Source organism: Dermacentor andersoni, chromosome 1, assembly GCF_023375885.2.
Source record: "Dermacentor andersoni chromosome 1, qqDerAnde1_hic_scaffold, whole genome shotgun sequence".
Taxonomy (NCBI): domain Eukaryota; kingdom Metazoa; phylum Arthropoda; class Arachnida; order Ixodida; family Ixodidae; genus Dermacentor; species Dermacentor andersoni.
Window position 1 is genome coordinate 204,016,839 of NC_092814.1, and position 21,247 is coordinate 204,038,085.

The 21,247-nt window shown below is 46.1% G+C and overlaps 1 protein-coding gene across 1 annotated transcript in view; it reads left to right on the forward strand.

Moving 5' to 3' along the window:
- The first annotated feature begins 8,790 nt into the window (after positions 1-8,790).
- LOC126547025 (nose resistant to fluoxetine protein 6-like) overlaps positions 8,791-21,247 on the forward strand; it is a 41,471-nt gene continuing 29,014 nt past the window's right edge. The window contains exons 1-4 of the mRNA XM_050194844.3: positions 8,791-9,734; positions 10,382-10,466; positions 10,555-10,646; positions 17,685-17,864. Of these exons, the coding sequence (XP_050050801.3) occupies positions 9,569-9,734; positions 10,382-10,466; positions 10,555-10,646; positions 17,685-17,864 (523 nt within the window). The 5' untranslated portion in view covers positions 8,791-9,568. The remainder of the gene's footprint in view (positions 9,735-10,381; positions 10,467-10,554; positions 10,647-17,684; positions 17,865-21,247) is intronic.

A 21,247-nucleotide genomic window follows, 5' to 3' on the forward strand; every position in this document is an offset into this window, starting at 1 on the left:
TCCTCCTATGCCGACTACGACATTCCCTTTATCGTTCAGCGTTGCTATGCTTCTTTCTCCGTTTCACCAAGCTTGCGCTTGTTTGGTGCCATTCCAACAACTCGTCTCGGCACATCCGAGCCCTTCAAGGTGACCGTATAAAGTGAGCTTCTAACCGCTACCACAACGCATTTTTTGCCGAACCACATCTAACAACCAGTTATTCTTATCATTTTATACTTCTTTATTGCATCACACGAGTATGTCGAAGCGACGGTGACGTGACCAGTGTAATTAATATAAGGGTGAAATGTCTTAACTGGACCAGTCACGTACTTACTTCCCAGTTACAAAGCGTTACGAGACAGATACGGTTTCTCCGGGGTACTCGACAAAGAACCGTTACGAATTAAAGCACGCGCAACCCCTGTCGTGCGAGACCTTGATAGGTGCAGCGGCGAAAGGAAGAGGCAGCACAGAACCTGAAGCAGCCACCGAACCGAAGAGCTGACATGCAGCTTGCCGATCACGTTTGTTCTCCCTCCTTCACAAGGCAAACACGTGCCATATGGCTTGCACAATTTCAGTTCGAACACTAGAAGCGAGAACTTAACGCGAGCGGAGAAATTACAGTGCTCATTAATTGCGTGCATGGAGCTTTATTAGCAGCTTCGACGAATAGCAGCATAGCACCGGTGCTTCGACTTCTCACATGCGTCGCGTTTTCTTGCACACGTAATGTACCTGGGTCATTACCTTGCCATACAAGGTTTCTTTAGATGGTTGACGCGAAATTTGGGAGCGAATGAGTAACTTTTAGGCACTTAGCCCAGGTTTGTAGCTCACATCGTCGCCGAAAAAGCTCGACATAGGTTCCGTTGACAAAGTAGCATGACTCTTGAGAATGCCGCCCGGACAGATACTGAATGTCCAAGCAAGCAAAAACCGCTTTGCGTGACTTCGTTCATTCGTGTTGGCACAGTGAAATTCGCAGGTCATTAGTCGCTGGCAGATGAAGGCGATTACTGCATTTTGTAGTCATGAATAGCCGCACGCCGACGATCGCCAATCCTCGCAATATAGAGCCGCCTCGCGACTTCACCGACATAAAGAAAGATGGCGCTTGAAGGCGAGAATGCAACTTTGGTTTTCTCAGGCTGCCTGATAGTAAGCCGCGCCGTTTATTCGTTGGGCCAGTTCTGCAACCACGGTGTTATGCATCTCGCAATGCAACGCGAGACACCTTCACGCTAATTGTGCTATGTGGTTACACTTAGTTCGGGTCTCGTACTTTTATACCGTCAAATGAAACATTATTTTTGTAAGAGTCGCTCCCATACTAAGATATTGTCAGTTTCTCATGTCGCTGAAAATTAGACTGTAGCCCTTAAGGGCAAGTCTCAAAACTAACTGTCAATTGGGTGAATCTGCGCCCAGGAAAACAGGTCACACTCAATGCACAACGATAACGACGAGTACCGTCGGCGATCAGCAAAAATCTGATCTGCGGGTCAAGGTCGTCGGCTATTTAATGTATATACTTGACTCAATGAGCCAACGAATCGCTGACGCTCGCGTAAGTTCTAGAATATGTACTACCCCACCATATGTTTTGCGCACGCACTCTGATTACGCAAGGCTCGGTGACAACATAGGCAACAAATAGAACCAGCAATAACATTCGAGAAACGTCCGATGAAAGGCGCGTCTTGCTGTGAGCGATAACTTAACATTTGTTAGCTGGTAAAAGAAAGTTGCCCGAAAATATAAGTATTCGTTTTAATATTTCGTGGATGACACAAAGCAGCCAATTAATAGCTGGAAGAAATTGTAGTTGGGTAACGCCCATTAGTGGGTATTGATTGATTTTACACGCTTAAACAATTTATAAGTCAGTTGAAAACAAATATTGTGCCATTGATAACGCAAGCGCTGCATCGATTAAGAAGGCGTTTAAGTTTTCTTTGAACAAAGACGACATTAGATTTGTTGGATGGTTCTCTTTTTCCTCTTTCTCTTTATTTACCCGAAAGGCCCTTGTGGGCCTAATGCATATCTACACAAAACACTAAATAACATCCCAATGTTACGAAAACTGTGATAAATACACGGCCAATACAATATAATTCGCGTGAAAGGACGGCACAACGCACTCATAGTCAATTGTTGAAAACTTTTAAAATAACAAAGAAGAACACAATGGTAACAGCAAATATTTGTCGGCATAATAGGCAATTGTGGGTATCACACAGATGATTACAAATAGCGCCATCTAATTAGAAACGTTAGAAAACGATTCAACCTTGTTTTAACTGGGAAAGATAATTATTTCACCTTGGTAAACAGTTCAGGCAAAATGTTTTCTGCGAAGAAATATAGCACAGATATGCCGCTTCGTTTCAACAAAGTGCCACCTGTAGTGAGCAAAAGTGAAATAAAAAGCATTTACTATTTACAAGCTATCACAGCACAGCTAATATGACGGTAGTCTCTAGCAAAACACTGCGTCTTCTTTTTCGTACCACTGATGATCGCCGTCACAGTCGGTCGTTGTACTCGTAGCAGCATGATAATACACCCGGCGGCGAAAGCACCGATCGACTGCCTGTATAGAAGTCGGTCGAATGGTGTGGCTCGGAACAAGGGAACGATGTGTAAGTATCGAGCGGGAATATTTCTCACGGGACGTCGCTGACTTTTCGGGCGGACGTGATAGGGGCCGGAGTATCTGGAAAGTTGCTCTTCTTATAGGCCCGCGCGCTGTGGAGGTTTCCATAGAAGAACGAGGTTGCCCACGCTCAAGCTGACGGCTCGATGGCGGCTGTCATAAAGGGACTTCTACCGTGTTTGTGCCGCAGAGAGGAGAAGGCGGGCAATCTGGTGTGACTTTGCTGCTGCGGCAGTGGTGTCGCGAGCGTACCCAGACGGGGCCTCGACAGGGGTTGGAAAGAGCGCATGGAAAGGCAACGTCGGTTCACATCCAAAGTAGAGATAGAAAGGAAAGTAGCGATGCGGTACCGTGGCGTGAGCAGTTGCGCACAAGCGTCCCAAAAGGGAGGGTAATGTAAAGCTACTAAAATCATGAAACTTGTCGGGATCGCCGGGACGCCGCCGATTTCTAATCAGAATGAGAAATGAGCAGCCGCCTCCCCGTGACGATACGGCGTGGATGCTCGTGCCAGACTCGTCACGTGATGCTCGGCGCGCCTCAGAGGAAGCGGCCCCACGGGTTCATAAGCCAACGCCAAGGAGGAGGGGGAGATTGCCACGGGCCTACGCCGCAAGCGCGTGTCCGCGAGCCGTGCGCCCCGTCGAGGCCAAGGTTAATCAGCCATTGAACAGTGACGATTATTAGAAGAATTGGACAAGTTAGTTTAGCAGTAGCGAATGCGTTGATTGTGAGTGCAGTTCTCTCCGGTCTGTGAGGCTCACTTAACAAATAGTTTTCGTTCACGTTAACCGCTGCTGCATATTCCTAGCGAGGAGTACGTCTGACCCCGCAAATTCTAGGGTTTTACGTGCCGAAACCACTATATAATTATGAGGCATGCCGTAATGGCGGGCTCCGGAATAATTTTGCACCACCTGGGGTTATTTAACGTGTACCTAAATCTAAGTACAGGGATATGATTGTGCATTTCACCGCCATTGAAATGCGGCCGCCGCGGCGGCGGCGGGCAATGACAGTGTCCCAGTCTTGATGGTCTGAACATACATCGAAAGCATATCTGTGATTTGTTTACTTTAGGCCCCCAGTAAGGCCGTTAGTTTCAGGGTTGTGGCCTAGATAGAAAGTAGCAGCCCTGGTCTGTGAGAAAGGGTTACATGGTGTAATATATCTTGTACAAGGAAGTCAGTGACATTGGTTGCGCATAGCTCGTGTGATGGCGTAACGGGTCGAATAATTCCTAGCAACGGCAATCCACTTATTTCCAGCCTTCGAGATAAGGAAGCAGCCAAGGAGTTCGAAGCCATTACGATGAAATGGTTCGGTGAGTACATCAATTCGCTGGAGGAAATCAGCAGGAACAGGCTTTTTACGACGTTGGTATGATTCGCAGGCAATGACATAACGTAGCACGGAATGGTAGAGCCCAGGCCAGAAAAATCTTCTCCGGACATGGTCGTACGTCCTGGAAAGACCAAGGTGGCTCGTAGTGGGGAGATCGTAGTGGGATCTTTGAGGGTCGGAAGCCAATAGAAGGCGTGGTAATCGATCATAAAAGCAAAAGTTCGGCCATTTACGTAGCGACGGAATTTGCTTACTGCTCAAACAAATGCAAGGTGCTCACGCTCCGTCATAGAATAATTGCATTCGGCATGGAAGAGGATACGATTTGCGTAGTATAGACAATAACGGTGATGTCCCCGCTGACACTGGGCTAAAACAGTGCCAATTTCATGACTACTAATGCCTTTGCGAACCTCTCTTGGAGCGAACAAATTGGCGGGGTAGTTAGCCGCGTGACAAGGCACGAGAAGGAAGTACCTTGATGGGGTCCCAGTAAAAGGGAGTGCCTATCTTCAGGAGGTCATTCAGCGGATGGGCGATGAACGCAAAATTTCTCACAAATCGGCGGATGTAAGCGCAGTGGACCACAATGCTTCGGACGCCCTTAGCACAGGCCAGAATAGAAAAATCGAGGACGGCACGAACACTGGCGGGATCGAAGTGGACTCCAAACGAGACGCCGAGGTGATCGATCATGGTAATTTGGCGGCGACCGAAGTGGCATGTTAATGTAAAAAAAACAGAAATGGAGCTTACAACCACTTTTTTTTATTTCTGATTGATTAGGAAAAAATAATAACTAAACGAATTTTTCAATGCTAGTTGTCTCAGCTACTGACCTCGGAAGGGGATTACATTCATTGATTGGTAAGTCAAGAAATGAAAACTGGATACGATCACTACGTGCAAAGAGTGGTTTAACTATAAATATGCAGTAAATTCGTGAATTCGCGAAAATATTCTAATTAATTTTACTAAAGCTGTAGCTTAAGTACAAGGGTTGCGAAATAAGTTGTCAAAATAGGTAAGTCGGGTGACTCACTGTTCGATTTCTAATCGTTCGAGCCAAAGACCATGTTTGAGTTAATTCTGCGATAAACCGATTGGCTCTGTTTTGTAATGACTAGTTCTTTAAGAAAGTATCTTGATGGAGACCCATTAGTGATGCGTTTTCAAATTTATACCTTACATTTGAGTTATGTGAACAAGACTACTCTCTGTTGCCACCACTAGAATTGCTACTCCACGGTGGTGTTTTCATTTGTCATCGTACGCCCAGTGCCACAACTTTAGCTGCTAGAGGTAATGTCGGCAGACGAGTTGTCTAATCACCGTCGTCGCAATCCTCGGCTTCGCGCCGTAGTGGTGTTGTGTAAGTGAGATATCCTTCAGTGCACATCTTATTCCTTGTCATGTTCTGCAGGGCCTTTGTACGCAAAGGCTTCGGCTCTCCCCAACCGCAACATCTGAAAGTAGTACTCACGACACGTTAATCTGGAATCTTTTTCCTTCTGATGTTTCTGGGCAGAAGGGATCATACAAGGCCATTATGTTGCACGCAGTGTTGGATGCGACGGGCAAGTACCCCACCGGCGTTCTCCAGGTTTCGCGAACGGACCTGGGTGCCTTTGACGAGTGCGTCGAAACCGTGGTGCTAAACGACTTTGGGCACGAGACGGTACGCGGCCAATATTGCAACCTGCAGCTTTACTCAGGGAACAGGAGCGACCTGGATGACCGAATCATGGCGGCCATTGCTCTTAGGCACCCCAGGGTAACGTTATGTTTGAGTACGTTTTCAGTTCTACTCTACATTACCCTCTAGTGCAGCGAGGTGACAATCTGTACCAATTTCATTTGCCAAATAATCACTTGTAAGCCTATTTCTCATATGTCTGTTTCTGCTTCTCCCATGTTGATAGCTTCGAAGGGGCACAAAAATTTAATCCTAAAAGAAAAACGCACTGCGGCACACATGCTCGGACGCCTTGTTTAATATTTATGAGGCCATGAAACACGTATGTTTCATGGCCTCATAAATAGCAACCTGTGTTCTAACACTGCAGCTATCAACTGCATCGCTAGGAAATTTCCGGGCGTAAGAAGGGGTCAGATCGCGCAAGACGCGGGTACTTGGACATCATTGGGAGAGGCCTTTGTTCTGCAGCGGACGTAAATAGAATGATCATGACTGCTTCTCTTGGCTGTGAACACATTTTGTTTAGATTGTTTCCTGGCCATAAAAACAAAGCGGCCACCACTGACAGGCCCACTTGCAATGGAAGTTATGGAACAGGCACCAGTGTGTCAGTGAAGAAGCATAAAAAAAATTGGTTCATCCCTCTTTCAAAGGAATTGATCATAATACGAAAGTGAAACGTGTTTTCAAAGAACCAGTAGCAGCTTCGTTGCACATTAATAAGTACAAGCCCCTAAATGCGCAGTATTTTGTTCATTGCAGTTTCGCTCAAAGGGCGAAGCAATGAGAGCGATAGCAAGCATGCGAGGCCTCTGGTGCTGCCCAGCGTAAAGAGCACTCCGGAGGCTACCAGGCGCCATAGGTATATTCGACGCGACGGTCAGTCCGTATGTGGCGTAAGTGCGTCGTTAGAGCGTTAGAGCGTCGCGCTCGCCCATACACATGTTCAAAGTTGAGGTGACGGTTGGGGCAAGAGAAGCTTAATAAATAGACTTAACAGAATATATCAAGTCATCCAAAGTAAACAATTTGCGGCAGTAATGTGACAAGAGCCATAAAAACAGAGAGTTCTCCAAAGCCATCAACAGAAATGAACATACTACAAAAAGTCCACGTTACACATAAACAGCTTGAAGGAGGCTCCGGGATTCAAATCTCCAGGAGTGCAAGCGGAAATTTCAAGGACAGTCAACAAATAAAGCGGTGACAATCATCATCATAATTATCATCGTCATCATCATCATCCTCATCATCCTGTTTTGCATTCACTGCAAGACGAAGGCCTCTCCTTGTGATGTCTAATTACATCTGTGCTGTGAACCGATCCCAACTAGTGCCCGCGAATTTCCTAATTTCATCACCCCATCTATTCTTCAGCCGTCCTAAAATGCGCTTCCCATCTCTTGGCACCCATTCTGTTGCCCTAATGGTCCACCGGTTTTCTAACCTCCGCATTACATGACCTGCCCAGCTCCACTTCTTTCTCTTAATGTCAATTAGAATATCGGCTATACCTGTTTGCTATCTGATCCAAATCGCTCTCTTTCTGTCTCTTAACGTTATGCCTAGCATTCTTCGTTCCATCGCTCTTTGCGCCATCCTTAACTTATTCTCCAGCTTCTTGGTCAGTCTCGAAGTTGCTGCCCCATATGTCAGCACCGGTAAAATACACAGTTTGTACACCTTCCTTTTCAATGATAATGGTAAGCTTCCATTCAGGAGCTGACAATGTCTGCCATATGCACTCCAACCCATTTTTATTCTTCTGTGAATTTCCTTCTAATGATCAGCGTTTCCTGTGAGTAATTCATTTAGGTAAACGTACTCATTCACAGACTCTAGAGGCTGGCTGGTGATCCTGAACTCTTGTTCCCCAGCTCGGCTATTCGTGATTATCTTTGTCTTCTGCATATTAATCTTCAACCCCACTCTTACACTCTATCTGTTAAAGTACTCAATGATTTGTTATAACTCGTCTACAGAGTGGTTTAACAGGACAATTTCATCTGCAAACCGAAGGTTGCTGAGAGATTCACCGTTGATGCTTACTCGTAAGCCTTCACAGTTTAATAGCGTGAATACTTTTTCCAAGCACGCAGTGAATAGCATTGGAGAGATCGTGTGTCCTTGTCTGGCACTTTTCTTTATAGGTACCTTCCTACTTGTGTAGAATTAAGGCAGCTGTGGAATTTCTGTAGATATTTTGCAAAATATTTACGTAAGCGACCTGTACTCCTTGATTACGTAATGCAACTATGACTGCTGGTATCTCTACTGAATGAAATGCCTTTTCGTAATCTATGAAAGCCATATATAGAGGCTGATTGCATTCTGCGGATTTCATGATTACCTGATTAATGGCATGTATGATAACCATTTGAGAGTATCCCTTCCTGAAGTCAGCCCGTTCCCCTCGTTGTCTAAAGTCCAGTGTTGCCCTTATTCCATTGAAAATTACCTTAGTGGATATTTTATATAATACTGGGAGTGCCCTAACAGGCCTATAATATTTCAATTCTTTAACGTCTCCCTTTTTGTGGATTAGTATAACGTTGGCATTCTTCCAGTTTTCTGAGACTTTTGAAGTCGATAGACCCTTCGTACAGAGAGTCGCCAGTTTTTTAAGCAATATGTCTCCTGCACCATGGATTAAATCGACTGTTATTCTATCTTCTCCTGCCGCTTTTGTGCGTTTCATGTCTTGCAAGGCCGTTCTAGCCTCATCGCTAGCTATAGAAGGAGTCTCTGCGACCTGTTCATTACTGGTTCGAATCGTGGCTCCTCTGGGTACTGTACAGGTCTTCAGCTGCATTTACTATAGCTTCGAGATTACTGATGATATTACCTTGCCCATCTTTCAGTGCATACATCTTGGTTTGTCCTATGCCAAGTTTACTTGTCACTGATTTCATGCTGCGTCCATTTTTTACGGCTTCCTCAGTCTTTCTGACGTTATAATTTCGAATATCCCGTATTTTGTCCTTGTTGATATTTGTTTGCAAGTACCAACCTGAGTTTGTCTGCTTTTACCGTTACTGCATCTAGGTTGGCCTGTTTTTTCTTGACCAATTTTACTCTTTATCTCTTCAAACTGAGGTGAATCGTAGCCCTCACTAACCTACGATCACTGCACTTTACCCTACCTAACTCTTCTACACCCTGCACTATGGTGGGTTCGGCAGAAAGTATGAAATCAATTTCATTTCTTGTTTCACCATTAGGGCTTTTCCAGGTTCACCTTCTGTTGCTACGCTTCCTGAAGAAGGTGTCAGAAAGGGTCAGTTCTGCGGAATCCCGCAAGGCCGAGAAAGGGTAATGAAAGGGCCATTCGCTATCAACCCGAATGTAGCACAAAGCTAAAAAGGAAAGTGATGCGGGTTTCTCAGAAATAAAAGTACGCAGTGGAAGAAAATTCGTCTTGGTCCGGTATTACAATTTTCACCGAGAAACCCGTAGACGTTTCCTTCGTAGCTTCGTGCTACATTCGGGTGGATGACAATTTTCTCTTTCACAAAGAAAATGGTAGCGAACACACACAAAAAAAATCGGATATGATACACAAGTCAGACTAATATTGCCGCATGGGCAATGCCGTGCGTTTGCTCCTAATTATTTCTAAGTGTGTTGACCAAAGTTTTCGACTGGGGCTAGCTGGCATGACCAACATCAACGAAACTCTCTTTCATCGAGAACCACAAGTTCGCTGTTTACCTATGGCCTTTCCCCTCACGCAACACCTGGCGCGCTAATTCAGCAACAGGTGTCCCTTTTCGCCCGCTGTGCTCCGTCAAGGCGCGCTCGTGACGTGGTGTCGGAGCCAATGGGAATGGACCTGCCATTTCTCTGATACAGACGTCAGACACCGGCTTTTTTGTTCAATGGGCCATTTAACTCCTTCGCATCAAAAAAAAAAAAATTTCGTGTTCTTACAGATCGGAAGATTCAGAGCGCATGCTAAGGAGCGGCGAATCCCATTCGCGCGCATCGGAATTTGCGTGATGAACGCCTGCAATGAACGAGAAATGGAGGCACTTATGAGAGCAGGTGAGTTAGAGTTAGCAAGAAATATTTTTCCTTGCAAAAAAGAAGTAGAAAAACAATCAGTTCATAGAGGAACAACAGACGGTCACCTTCAAAACGAGATTTTACAGCTGAGATCTGTTGCCTCGAATCGACCTCCTTTTAGTGTATTTTGGCCGCTGCATACATTTGAAGGCACAATTACGTTACAGTAGTTATATGTGTGTGTGTCATATGTGAACGTTCTAAACAATACGATTTATGTAATATGTTACACGCGAGGGCATCAGAGTGCATAGCGCCCATATGTATAAAACACTCTTTATGAGACAACGAGTGACCGGAGCTACATTCTTGCGCCATCTCTTCTCTAGCGTGTGAAAAAAACAAAAGAAAACTTTAACACTTAGTACAATTTCTATATCCTTTATTTTTGTTGCGCTTGCGAAACTGAAGAATTTAGCCGCATGTTCAAGGCCCGGATTATGCCAGGATTCTTTTTCATCGTAGTTCTTGTTACCCATCGCAACGGGTGGCCGATACTGGCGATAATGGGGGCGTGGCGTCCTGCCGGCCAATGATGTAGGGCGAGGGAAATGAAAATAATGCTTACCTTATGCGACCTCAGATCAACGCCACAGATGAACTCATTGTTTTTCTGTATTTTTCAGTGCTTCCTCCCGGAATACATGTCACCATATCGGATTGCGTTACAGAAATTTCTCCTGGCTGGACAAGAACGCAACTTGTCATCGTGTAAGTGCTTGAGATGGGCGTCGCCAAATGGTGAAGCATCGCGAAGACGTGAAATCTGATGGGTTCTTTCTCGTTTTTCTCTTTGCAGCGCATTTATAGCTTTTCTAACGGCTATGATTGCGATTGGCACAGCCGTAGATGTCCGCAGTACAAGAACGTTTCAGAAAAACAGGAAACAGAGTAAGTCCGTGGTCAACGTGTTCGATGTACGGGACACGGGTTAGTAAATGTGTTTGTTGTTAAAATTGCTGCGGTGTAGACCAGGGCCCGTATTAAAATTAATTAACGATCCATTCCACTCTGTGAAGGTGGATGACCAGTGAAGCTGTTTATTTAGCACACTACACAGAGGTGACACAGAATTTTGAACAAAGCTACGAGCTCATTTACCGTGATATTTATATACATTTGCGTGGAAGACAAAACCGCCGCACCGAGGAGCCGGATGAAACTAGACACGCGTTACGTCTCGACAGGACCGCCACCACGGGAGAGCGGGAGAAAAGGAAAGGAGATACGCAAGCGCTTGTATAGATGAGACGTTCATTTGAGGGATCGCCAACCGTTGGTGCGCCAGCGCGAGTAAGAGCGGGCGCGAGAGAGAAAATCTGGGGGCTTTTGCTCCTTGAATATACGACATTCAGTTGATTTGTAATACGGCGGTGGTGGTGGTGGCGGCGGGGATGTAGCAGGCGGGTTAACTTGGCAGAGCTGGCCGGCAATTGCTCCGAGTGAGCGTCTCTTCCTGCGGCAGATATGTCACCACGTGTCCATCAGTCCTGGCTCTCGCAGAAATACGAGAAAACTGCGTAACACTTCCACAGCGATTATTTCGACGCTGGTGCGGTGAATGGGCGAGCGCCGTTGCATTTGTCGGCGCTGTAGCAGACGTCCGGAAAAGAACGCTTTCGAATAGGGATGCGCAGTGATTTGTCGTAAGAATATAGCCTCGACTACATATGCATGATGTGTGATCGTGCCATCAGTGGACAGCGTTTCTTTCATTCCATGTAGTTTAATCTGAGCAGTGCTTGCTCCTCGCTCTCATACGACGGCGTAACTTAAATGCGGTGCCACTTCGGTTGCACCCTCATCTCCTGCAACGTAAGAACCTTTTGACTAAGAAATTGCGTACGAACGGCGCAGTTTAGTGAATTCCGCCATTGTTTCCTGAACGAGGACAATAAAAACGGCATTTGTGATTACGGGGAAAATTCTCATTGTCGAAATGTTCACTGCGGGTTGACGCTCCCCTTGCTTCGACCATTGTCACTAAGTATGCCCATCATCGATTATTGTATTATCCACGACATTCCTCTCTGGGTGACAATATTTTCACAAAACGCCTGTGGCTCCAAGTGACCGGTCCTGAGTTAATGAAATACGCCCCGCAGTGAGTTCATTTTTCCTACAAATAGCTCATACGATAGGTGGCGTCAAAAATATGGCACCCATGATGTATTTCCCGCTCTTACAATGTAGTCAGCAAAAGCATAGCCTTCGAGATCGGCATCTGTTACTCAGTGGCAGCCGTCGCTCGGGCGGATATCTGAACATCATCTATTAGCGAGAACAGTAAAGGCACCCGAGAAGCTCAATCTCTTGTTACTCAAAACCATGCGAAGTAACATACAACGAAGCCAAAGAAAGCGTAGGGGAAGTTTAATATGTTTAATGAAAAGTTACGCATAGTAACGTAAAGGGAAATTAATGTGGACAAAAAGATAAGCGGCCTTAGTTTGCGACGGAACCACACGCTCAGCATTACGCAACCGGTGCCATTCCTCCGGCCAGTTTCTTGGGTGTTTGTGTACATCAGCTTTGGCGGTGTACGCTCATGGCCAAGGCGGCGGACATGGAAGCTCCTTTAAACCACAGGCGACACGTAGTTCGTGAGCTTGTATAGGAACAGGCAACAGGCAAATGAGCTCTAGTACTCTATACCTTATTGCATCAAGACGGATAAATTCGAGGCCCTCGCTATGCAATCAGCGAGAAGCATAAGAGAATCCGAGGGGCTCCATTTTTTGGTAGGCACAACAACACGAACTAAGAGACACTTAAGGCAGAGAAAGCACAGGGGAAGTTTATTGTCATGAACCTTGCAAGGGCTGCGTTCCGGCCTTTTTGGTACGACATATTTTCGCATCCATCGTGCAAAAACTTGAGCCAGAACGGACATGAGTCGATACACGCACAAGTGCTGCATTCCACAAAAAAGTATCGCTCGGACGTGGATCGCCTTCTGTCCATTTTGTCCCAAGTTTCTGCTCTAAGCACGAGAAAAATTATGTCAAGTTGAAATCTTTGAACCATAAGGTGAAGGAAAATTAAAATGGACGAAAAGATAACGTGTCGCCGGTGGGGACCGAATCCGCATCTACCAAATAACGCGCAATTGTGTACCAAGATCAATTAAAAATTGTGTAACATATATATTGCTGGAGCGAGAAGCACTCGAGCTTCTGAGACGGGGGATAGTGAAGGGCTCCGCATATCTTCCGGCAATATTGCGTTCCCGCACTCAAGGCCATGCGGACAGGCATTTCCGGGTTCCGCCTCCATCGGATTGCCGTCGTTGCTGCTACCCCCCGCCGTGGCCCAGTGCCGCAGGCTCGATCCCGGCCGCGTATTTCCAACTGCTCGTAGGTACAACGGGGCGTGGAACTTGCGGAGACGACGGACGTCTGCGCGCATGCGCGAATGAGAGCGGGTGCGAGAGAGGAAATGTGGGGAGTTTTGCTGCTTGAAAATACGACTCTGCCTAGGTACTACGGAGGAGTTTCTTGGCGCGTGGTGTATGCGCTTGTCCCTAGGCGTGCCGGCAGAAGTCGCGGGGCGCGGTTGCGCTGAACATAGCATCGCAAGTTGGCGCTCGACGCAATCATATTTAATCGATCATGTTTTTACTAATGAAAACAACGTGTCATTATTTCGCATTATTGGCGGCGCCTCCAGGACACCAAAGCGGCAACGGGGATATCAAAGCTAGAAGCCGGACTGGTCCGTGGGTTGGGGCTCGCAGAGGCCTGCGCATGCCAGGGGAGTATAAGATCGGCTGTCCGCTATCGCGGACAGCCAATGTTTTATGCGAACACCCCCAGGCACGCTTCGGCCTCTGCGGCCCCAACCCACGGGCCGCCCAGCTTCCAGCTTTGATCCCCCCGCTACCGCTTGGGTGCCCCGGAGATCCTGCGCCGCCTGCTTTAATATAACCTCAGGTGCTCTCCTGAGGCCTCCGTTTGCCGGTTACATGTGCCCTCCTGGAGCAGTGCTTGTAAAAAATCCGATCTATCGTCACGACGAAAAAAGCGACCCGCGAACACAAGTCAGAACATTGTCCCTTCAGACACAGCGATCACCAAGCGGCGTCCGCGCCCACTGCCTCACCGCGCGGGCAGCCAGCGGCGGAGCGTATAAACCAACTCGACCGAACTCCGCAATGCCGGCATGTCTAGGGGACAAACGATTACAACGCGCTCTAAGAAACCTCCTCCGTAGTGCCTAGGCTGTCATATATTCAAGGAGCAAAAGCCCCCAGATCTTCTCTCTCGCGCCCGCTCTTACTCGCGCCTGCGCAGAAACGTCGAGCTCCGTCAAAAGTGGCACGCCCCGTTGTACCTACGAGCAATTCTAAATACGCATCCCGGCCGCTGCGGTACGATTTTGATGAAGGCGAAATGCAAGAGCGCACGCGCACTTACAATTAGGTGCAGGTTAAAGAACAGCATGCCGTCAAAATTAACACCGAGTCTCCCATTCTTTCTTTATTTCTTTTTTTTAAGAAGTGCCCAAGAACAGCTTTACGCCTCAATATTGGTGCACTTGTGTTACATAAAGAACGCAAAACGTAAAAACAAAACAGAATACCTTAAACCACAGTAGTACAAAGTGCAACAAAAAATTGAATTATTCAGAGACAGAAGTCAGATGATGGGCAAATAGTAGAACTTAATATGTCGAGATCATCACGCAAGTTATTTTGTTGTGTTACAAGACGCGTTATAGCGTTAGAGGTGCAAGAGGAATTCACGTGGAAAATGCTAGGACTAAGCAGGTTAGGGCGAGGCACGCAGAACGTTAGAGCTGACAGTAACAGCGGACAGGAGCAGCGGTTGTGGGTTGACGTTGACTATGACACGTCTCCTAATCAGATCGTGGTTTTCGGCACGTAAAACTTCAGAGATCTGTACAAAAAGAAAATTCTCTCTGCCAAGCAATAAATGCTCCGAACTTATTCTCAGCGACCGCAGGGTGCGTGGTCGGCTTCGCAAAGTGGCTCCTAACGAAAGAATGTTTCGTAAAAACGCCGTAACTGATCATGATAGGAAATGACAGCGAAGGTAGTCGGATAATGACAATCGGTTCTTGCGAACAAAGAAATAAAGAAAGAAGGAAAGAAAGCAACCTTAAATGAATGCACGCAGTCCATAAGCCTCGAACGTTGTCACATGGAATTGATGGCACGTCTCTTTAATTAGGCAGCTTTATTTGTATGTGCTTGCGTTCTAAGGAAGTCTTGTGTTCGTACGAATAATATAACGCGATGGTAGCGAGGCCCATGTCGCTTGTAGGTTCGTTCTCGAAGCAGCTTGTACTTTATACTCAATCTGCCAAATGTGCAGTTATGTCACTTTCGCCACGAATGAGGTCGACGTTTGGTGTTTATAGATGCGCTTACCAGAGTTGTGCTCAGTATAAAAGGTGTTTTTCAATGCGTTTTTTTGGAGGGAGGGGGGCGTACGAAGTGGGAGGAAGCGATGGTTCTAGAAAGTTATAAAAAAGACTACCTGTGCCAAATGCCAGAATTATAATCCTTGAACTGGATTCCGCGAAAAGGCCGACATTACTTGCACAATAAGTCGAAATACATAATTGATTAATTCACAAATTTTCCCTAATTATGTGCTAACTAACTGCATTGCGGCACATATTGCAACTTAAGAATTGTAGCCGGTTTGCAAGCCATATCCACTTGAACGAGTTCCGTGGTTGCCACCCATTGCGATATATCGCCGTCAAATACGTGGGAAAAAGTGCGCTGTAATTTCCGCACACGCCATTGACGCGAGAGCGTCAAACTGCCCGTTGAGCGAAAAAGCCGACGTCTGTAGCCTGTAGCAGCGAAACGGCATCCCAACTCCCATTGGCTGTGACGCCAAGTCGCGAGCGCGCCTCGGCGGAGCAGAGCGGGCGAGAGGGGACGCCTGCTGCCGCATCAGTGCACCAGGTGTTGCGTGAGGGGAGAGGCCATGGCCGCGACGACAGGCCACCCTCGCTCTCGCAAGCCCGTGTTAACCGCGCGTTCCTTGTCCGCGCAAGCTCTCGCCTGCGTTCTAGCTAACGTCTCCGGTAAGGCCAATTGAACATGCGCCAAGAGCCTGAACGAACTCGCTTGCCCGCGAGGAGTTCGTAACTCCAAGGAGCGCCTAGCGGCTAATGCTTTGGCATTCACGATTCAGAAGTACTTAGGTGTCCTCGGACGTTTTTTTTTTGTTTTTTAAATCAAAACGCCGTTTTATGCATTCCGGCACAAAAGCAACTGGAAGGCGAATGTATTTCGTCGCACACTATGGACACAAAATGTTTTGAAACAGATGTAATCCCGTGGATACGTTCCACGTAGGTACACCTTGCAAACTCACTGGCTAGAATTCATGAAATTCAAGATACCCCGTAAAATAATTGGTCAAAAATTAAATTCGTGAAATTTTCCTGAATAGTCGATTACGCATTTCGATTCGCCATGCAATATCCGCCTCTTCAAATCATCATCATCATCATCATCATCATCATCATCATCATCATCATCATCGTCGTCCTATCTTATGTCCACTGAAGGACGAAGGCCTCTTCCTCCGATTGCCAGTTACCCCTGTCCTGCGCCAACCGATTCCAGCTAGCGCCTGCGAATTTCTTAATTTCATCACGCCACCTAGTCTGCTGCCATCCTCGACTGCGCTTCCCTTCTCTCCGCACCCATTCTGTAACTCTAATGGTCCACCGGTTATCCATGCTACGCATTACATGGCCTATCCAGCTCCATTTTTTTCTCTGAATGTCAATAAGCATATCGGCTATACACGTTTGCTCTCTGATCCACACCACTCTCTTCCTGTGTCCGAGTAATCCACCTCAATGCCTAGAATTGTGCTATCTTACAGAAGCGATTCTAAAAGATGTGGTATAAGTCTACACTCTAAGAAAAGTTTACAGCCTTTGAGTCGTATCTTGCCACACAACGATAAACGTCATCTATCTTGTCCGCATTTCTTTTCTTTAACGCTGCGAGCCCGGTACTTCCCAGTAACGAACGGCATGCGCATTATCACCATGATATAGAATTGCCGACAGGAAAGTAGTGGGCGCGGCGTTTTCAAGAAAGGAAACGCAAGCAAGGCAGATGGCGATTATCGTTATCGTTGTGTGACATATATACACCCCAAAGGGTGTAAACTTTTTTTAGAGTGTAAGAAGAAAAAAAGGTATCTGGTATGTTTGCACTATGTGTACTGGAACTACGCATGACGTGTTCAGAAAGGCGTTTTAATTTGCAATTGTTTTTAAACCCGCCGTGGTTGCTTAGTGGCTATGGTGTTGGGCTGCTAAGCACGAGGTCGCGGGATTGAATCCCGGCCATGGCGGCCGCATTTCGATGGGAGCGAAGCCTGAAAACACCCGTGTACTTAGGTTTATGGGAGAACGTTAAAGAACCCCAGGTAATGCAAATTTCCCTAGTCCCCCACTACGGCGTGCCTTAAAATCAGATCGTTTTGGCGCGCAATACCCCACAATATTAATTTAATTGTTTTTAATTCTTTAAACGATAGCATTTGTAACATCCCGACTAACAGTATAAAACTGTAGCTGATATGCTGTACAATGTGCTTCTTTGAATGTGAATTATGCGTGAACGTGTACTGAGTTCTACTCACACCTCAGTTTTAATTTATAATATAAGCATCTTTTATATTTTCTATATTTGAGCCCGGGTAATGCTTGATATTTCTTGTATGATTACGCGAAAAGGAATACTAGGTACTACCCATACGATAACGTTTCCTAGGCGCGATTCCATAATAATAATAATAATAATAATAATAATAATAATAATAATAATAATAATAATAATAATAATAATAATAATAATAATAATAATAATCACTAACAAAATAATGTGTTCACAAGATGGCGTCCGTCTTTTTCTTTCTTTTGCAGACATTTTAGTCACTGCTCTGGCGTCCTTTTCCATGGTGGCTAATACTCGGAGCATATTCAGAACAACGGGAGACAAAATCTCTGGTGACTGCAGCCTGGGATTCCTGCATGGCATGAAGGCCGTCAGTCTCATCTGGATAGTCGTTGGGCACTGCTACGTCTCAAACTCGCACGTGTGGTGTACGTGAGTCCAAGGTGTTTGTTGTCGAGTGCGAGAAGAACGTTGACCCGACTGGGAATGGCACTGGTCAGACCATGATTGACGACCCACGGGTTTTGCGTCCCCAAGCAACACCGGGGGGCTGTGGAGGTTGTCGCGGTATACGCGGCGCACCTAGGCACACGCGAACATGGACGAGCAAGCACGGACGCGCACACACACGCGCGCACCGGCACACTGACTTGGCGTACTAGCGAGGTACGCGTAATGAACGGATGAAAATGACAAATAAGGCATACACATTCGCCTGCAAAAAAATTGTGCAAATGGGCGAACTCGAGGCGGGTGAACTGCTCCGCCTAGCGAAATTAGTCGTCACTACATTTTAGCGCGCTACGCGAAGTGCCAATTACGTGCGGCCTTTTGCTTGTTGACTTGTCTCGCTTCTTGGCTCGGTTGGCGGTCATAAAAATCTGCCGTACTCCAAGCGGGAATCGTGCCAGCGTGCGGAGGTTTTCCGCATGCTAAAAGAGATACGACACTCGTATTCGCGCTATAGACTTATTGAGCATCGTCCATCGCGTAGCATTTTGTTTTTGTTCAAACCGCATCGTCCTGAAAGCGCTCGCGATCACTTTGGAATAATAAGGAGCCTTATCATTTCGACGCTCAGAAGGGTCGCGAGCAACTGCCGCGGAAAGCGTTAAAGCCAAAGAGCTAAGTACAGAATAGGCAAGCGATCCTGTCAATTCGACAAATAAAAGAACAGCGGATACAGCAAGGCCATGTTGAAATACGAGACAAGAGTTCAAGTATGGTTGTTTTTGGACCTCAGCGAGGGCTGTATACATTCGCAATTGTTTTTTTTGCCAGGAGGGAGGCAAGTTTGCGATTTCGCCATTTCTATATAGGGCTCATATGAAACGCACAACTCTTGCTTACCCACAGTCAGGAACGAATGAAGAGTTACAATGCCTGCCCTGCGGCACACGCGCAACGAGGTGAAGCGTGCTTGCTTCGTGATATGTAAAAGACCACGCACGTAGCGCGCCCACCCTCCAACCCTTGGGTTGCCTACAAACGAACGGGAAGTCTCCCACCGAGTCAACCATGTGGAGTGCAGATAAATGCGAAATGCTGAGCACTCATTCCGTCGCGCTTAGCCATTTGCCGAATATATTGCACCTGAACAGCGGAGTATTTTTGCCAGACGTCGCGGAACACGAAAGTAAACATTTTCTTAAAGCAATGTAAACACAGACAAACTTAAATTTGATCATCCTAAGAATGCGCAAACTTTCTTCTGAACGCACTAGAAGCAGGTTCCGAACGAAATCAAGAGAAACCTTGTGTTGGCTCATGCGGTGCGGCACAGCCTTGCCATAAATCGTCTATTCAGAAGCGAGAACAAGTAGACAAACAGAAAAAAAAGGGGAAAATCAAAGAATTCCTTGCACGATACTGTCTTTATATAGTTTTAAACCTCCTCAATTCAGGATCAATTTGTACGGGTGGCCTGTTGCCCCGCGCACTATATCAACCACAATGGACAATACCGACGAGACATTAACCGTGCCCTGAACAAATGTTTGAGCCCCGCGTTGACGGTTGTAGATGAATCCAACCACATGTTGTTCATCCTCATCCTGAGCAACTCAGAATACTTAATGTAATGGGTTTATATAGCGGATTAAGATCAATTATGGAGTTTTAAAGTACATCACCGATAAGGGCTCTTCATTTACGTCTCCGGTGTCTGTAGCTAGTACCGTCATGTTTATCGCAATATTTTCTCAGAATAAGGAGTTTAGATTAAAAAAAAAAAAAAAAAAAAAAACTATCTATCCCTAGCGGGGATCCGATCCCGGCTCCACCACGTGTGAGCCGTTGTACCGCCGCCGTCGCGCTGCTGTTGCCGTTAACGTCGGCACGTCGTTCACAAGGTTGGAGAATAGGATTTTTTTGTGTTGTTGTTGCCACTGCATTATTGTAACTCCATCGAAAACACGCAACGATGAAGTTGCATTCTTTGCGGTGTCTCGTTCTTACATTTTGTCGTCGTGTGTTTACAATTAATTTGTAACTATATCGTCGTGCGGTAGTTGCCGGGCCCGTTACTGCTGCATTGGGTGGCTCTCAAAGCTTGCCTTTAAGTGATATTCTACTAATGTTTAACTGAGACAGCAGTTAAAAGTGCGAAATTCGGTTTGCCTCCGTTCGTCTGTGCTTTCCATTATGTCGACGGCGACCGCGTCGTCATCGTCAAGTCATGCTCGTTATTGCGTCATCATCGGGCCACCTCCTCATACATTGTTTCACGCTCACCTTAGCTCGAAGAAAAAATCATTAGCCGTTCCACTCTGTGAAGATGGATGACCAGCGAGGCTGTTTAGCACATGACACAGAGGTGACACAGAATTTTGAACGAAGCTACGAGCACATATATTGTGCTGATCGGTGGTCATCGTGACAAATAGAAACGCACACACATTCTCGTATCACCTCTCTAATTAAATAAGTAAGCATTTCGACGCCTACCGAACGAGAAATTTGTTCGTCACCTAGGACAATGAATGGGTCTTTCCCCCTTAAAGAATGGCTCATACCCCGGTAAAAAAGGGGAATATATATATACCGGAGCGTCTACTAATGTTGAAAAGGGTGCCTGTTGATAACTAATGTACTGAAAATGCATATCCAAGGGATGAGACGTATAAGCTTTTGCACACGCAGATTTGTTGACGGACACGAAAAATACACGGAACCCTAGCCATAAACAGCTTTGCTCTAAAAGAAAAGTTTTCCCGCCAACGCATAACTGGCGCTAAAGTCAGTTCTATAGCTGGATATGAGGTGTTTTCTCCGCAGCATTTCAAGTAGAAACTGTGGCCTTACATGAGTATACTGAAGACATTTATATTCTAGGCCACCTACCTAATAAACTTGGAAGGACAGAAGCTATTCTGAGTTGCTCAATACGTCCACGATGGGCATGCCACCATTGGCTTTTATTCCATGAAGTACCAATTCATTTTAATTTTATGTGTTTGGGTAAAAAGTATGCCCAGGTACAACTAAATAAACCACAAGAAATCTATGGCACTAAACGCATTCTACACTTTTCACAAAGGTGTTGAATGCAGCGTGCTTTCAGTCTGTGAGGGACGAGGATGCTGGTATACAAATGTGACCGTTCGCGCTCCCAAATCTAACACAGACCTTTTTTTCGTTCTGACCGATTAAAAATAACGATTAGAAATGAATCCACGACCTTTTGAACAGCAGGATACCACAAGGGCCACAGAACCACTGCGCCGAATATCACGGCTATATTTTTTTTTCTGGTTGATTATTTCTAGCAGTGTGTATGTATTCAGCAAAGAAATTCATTTCTTCAGTTCTT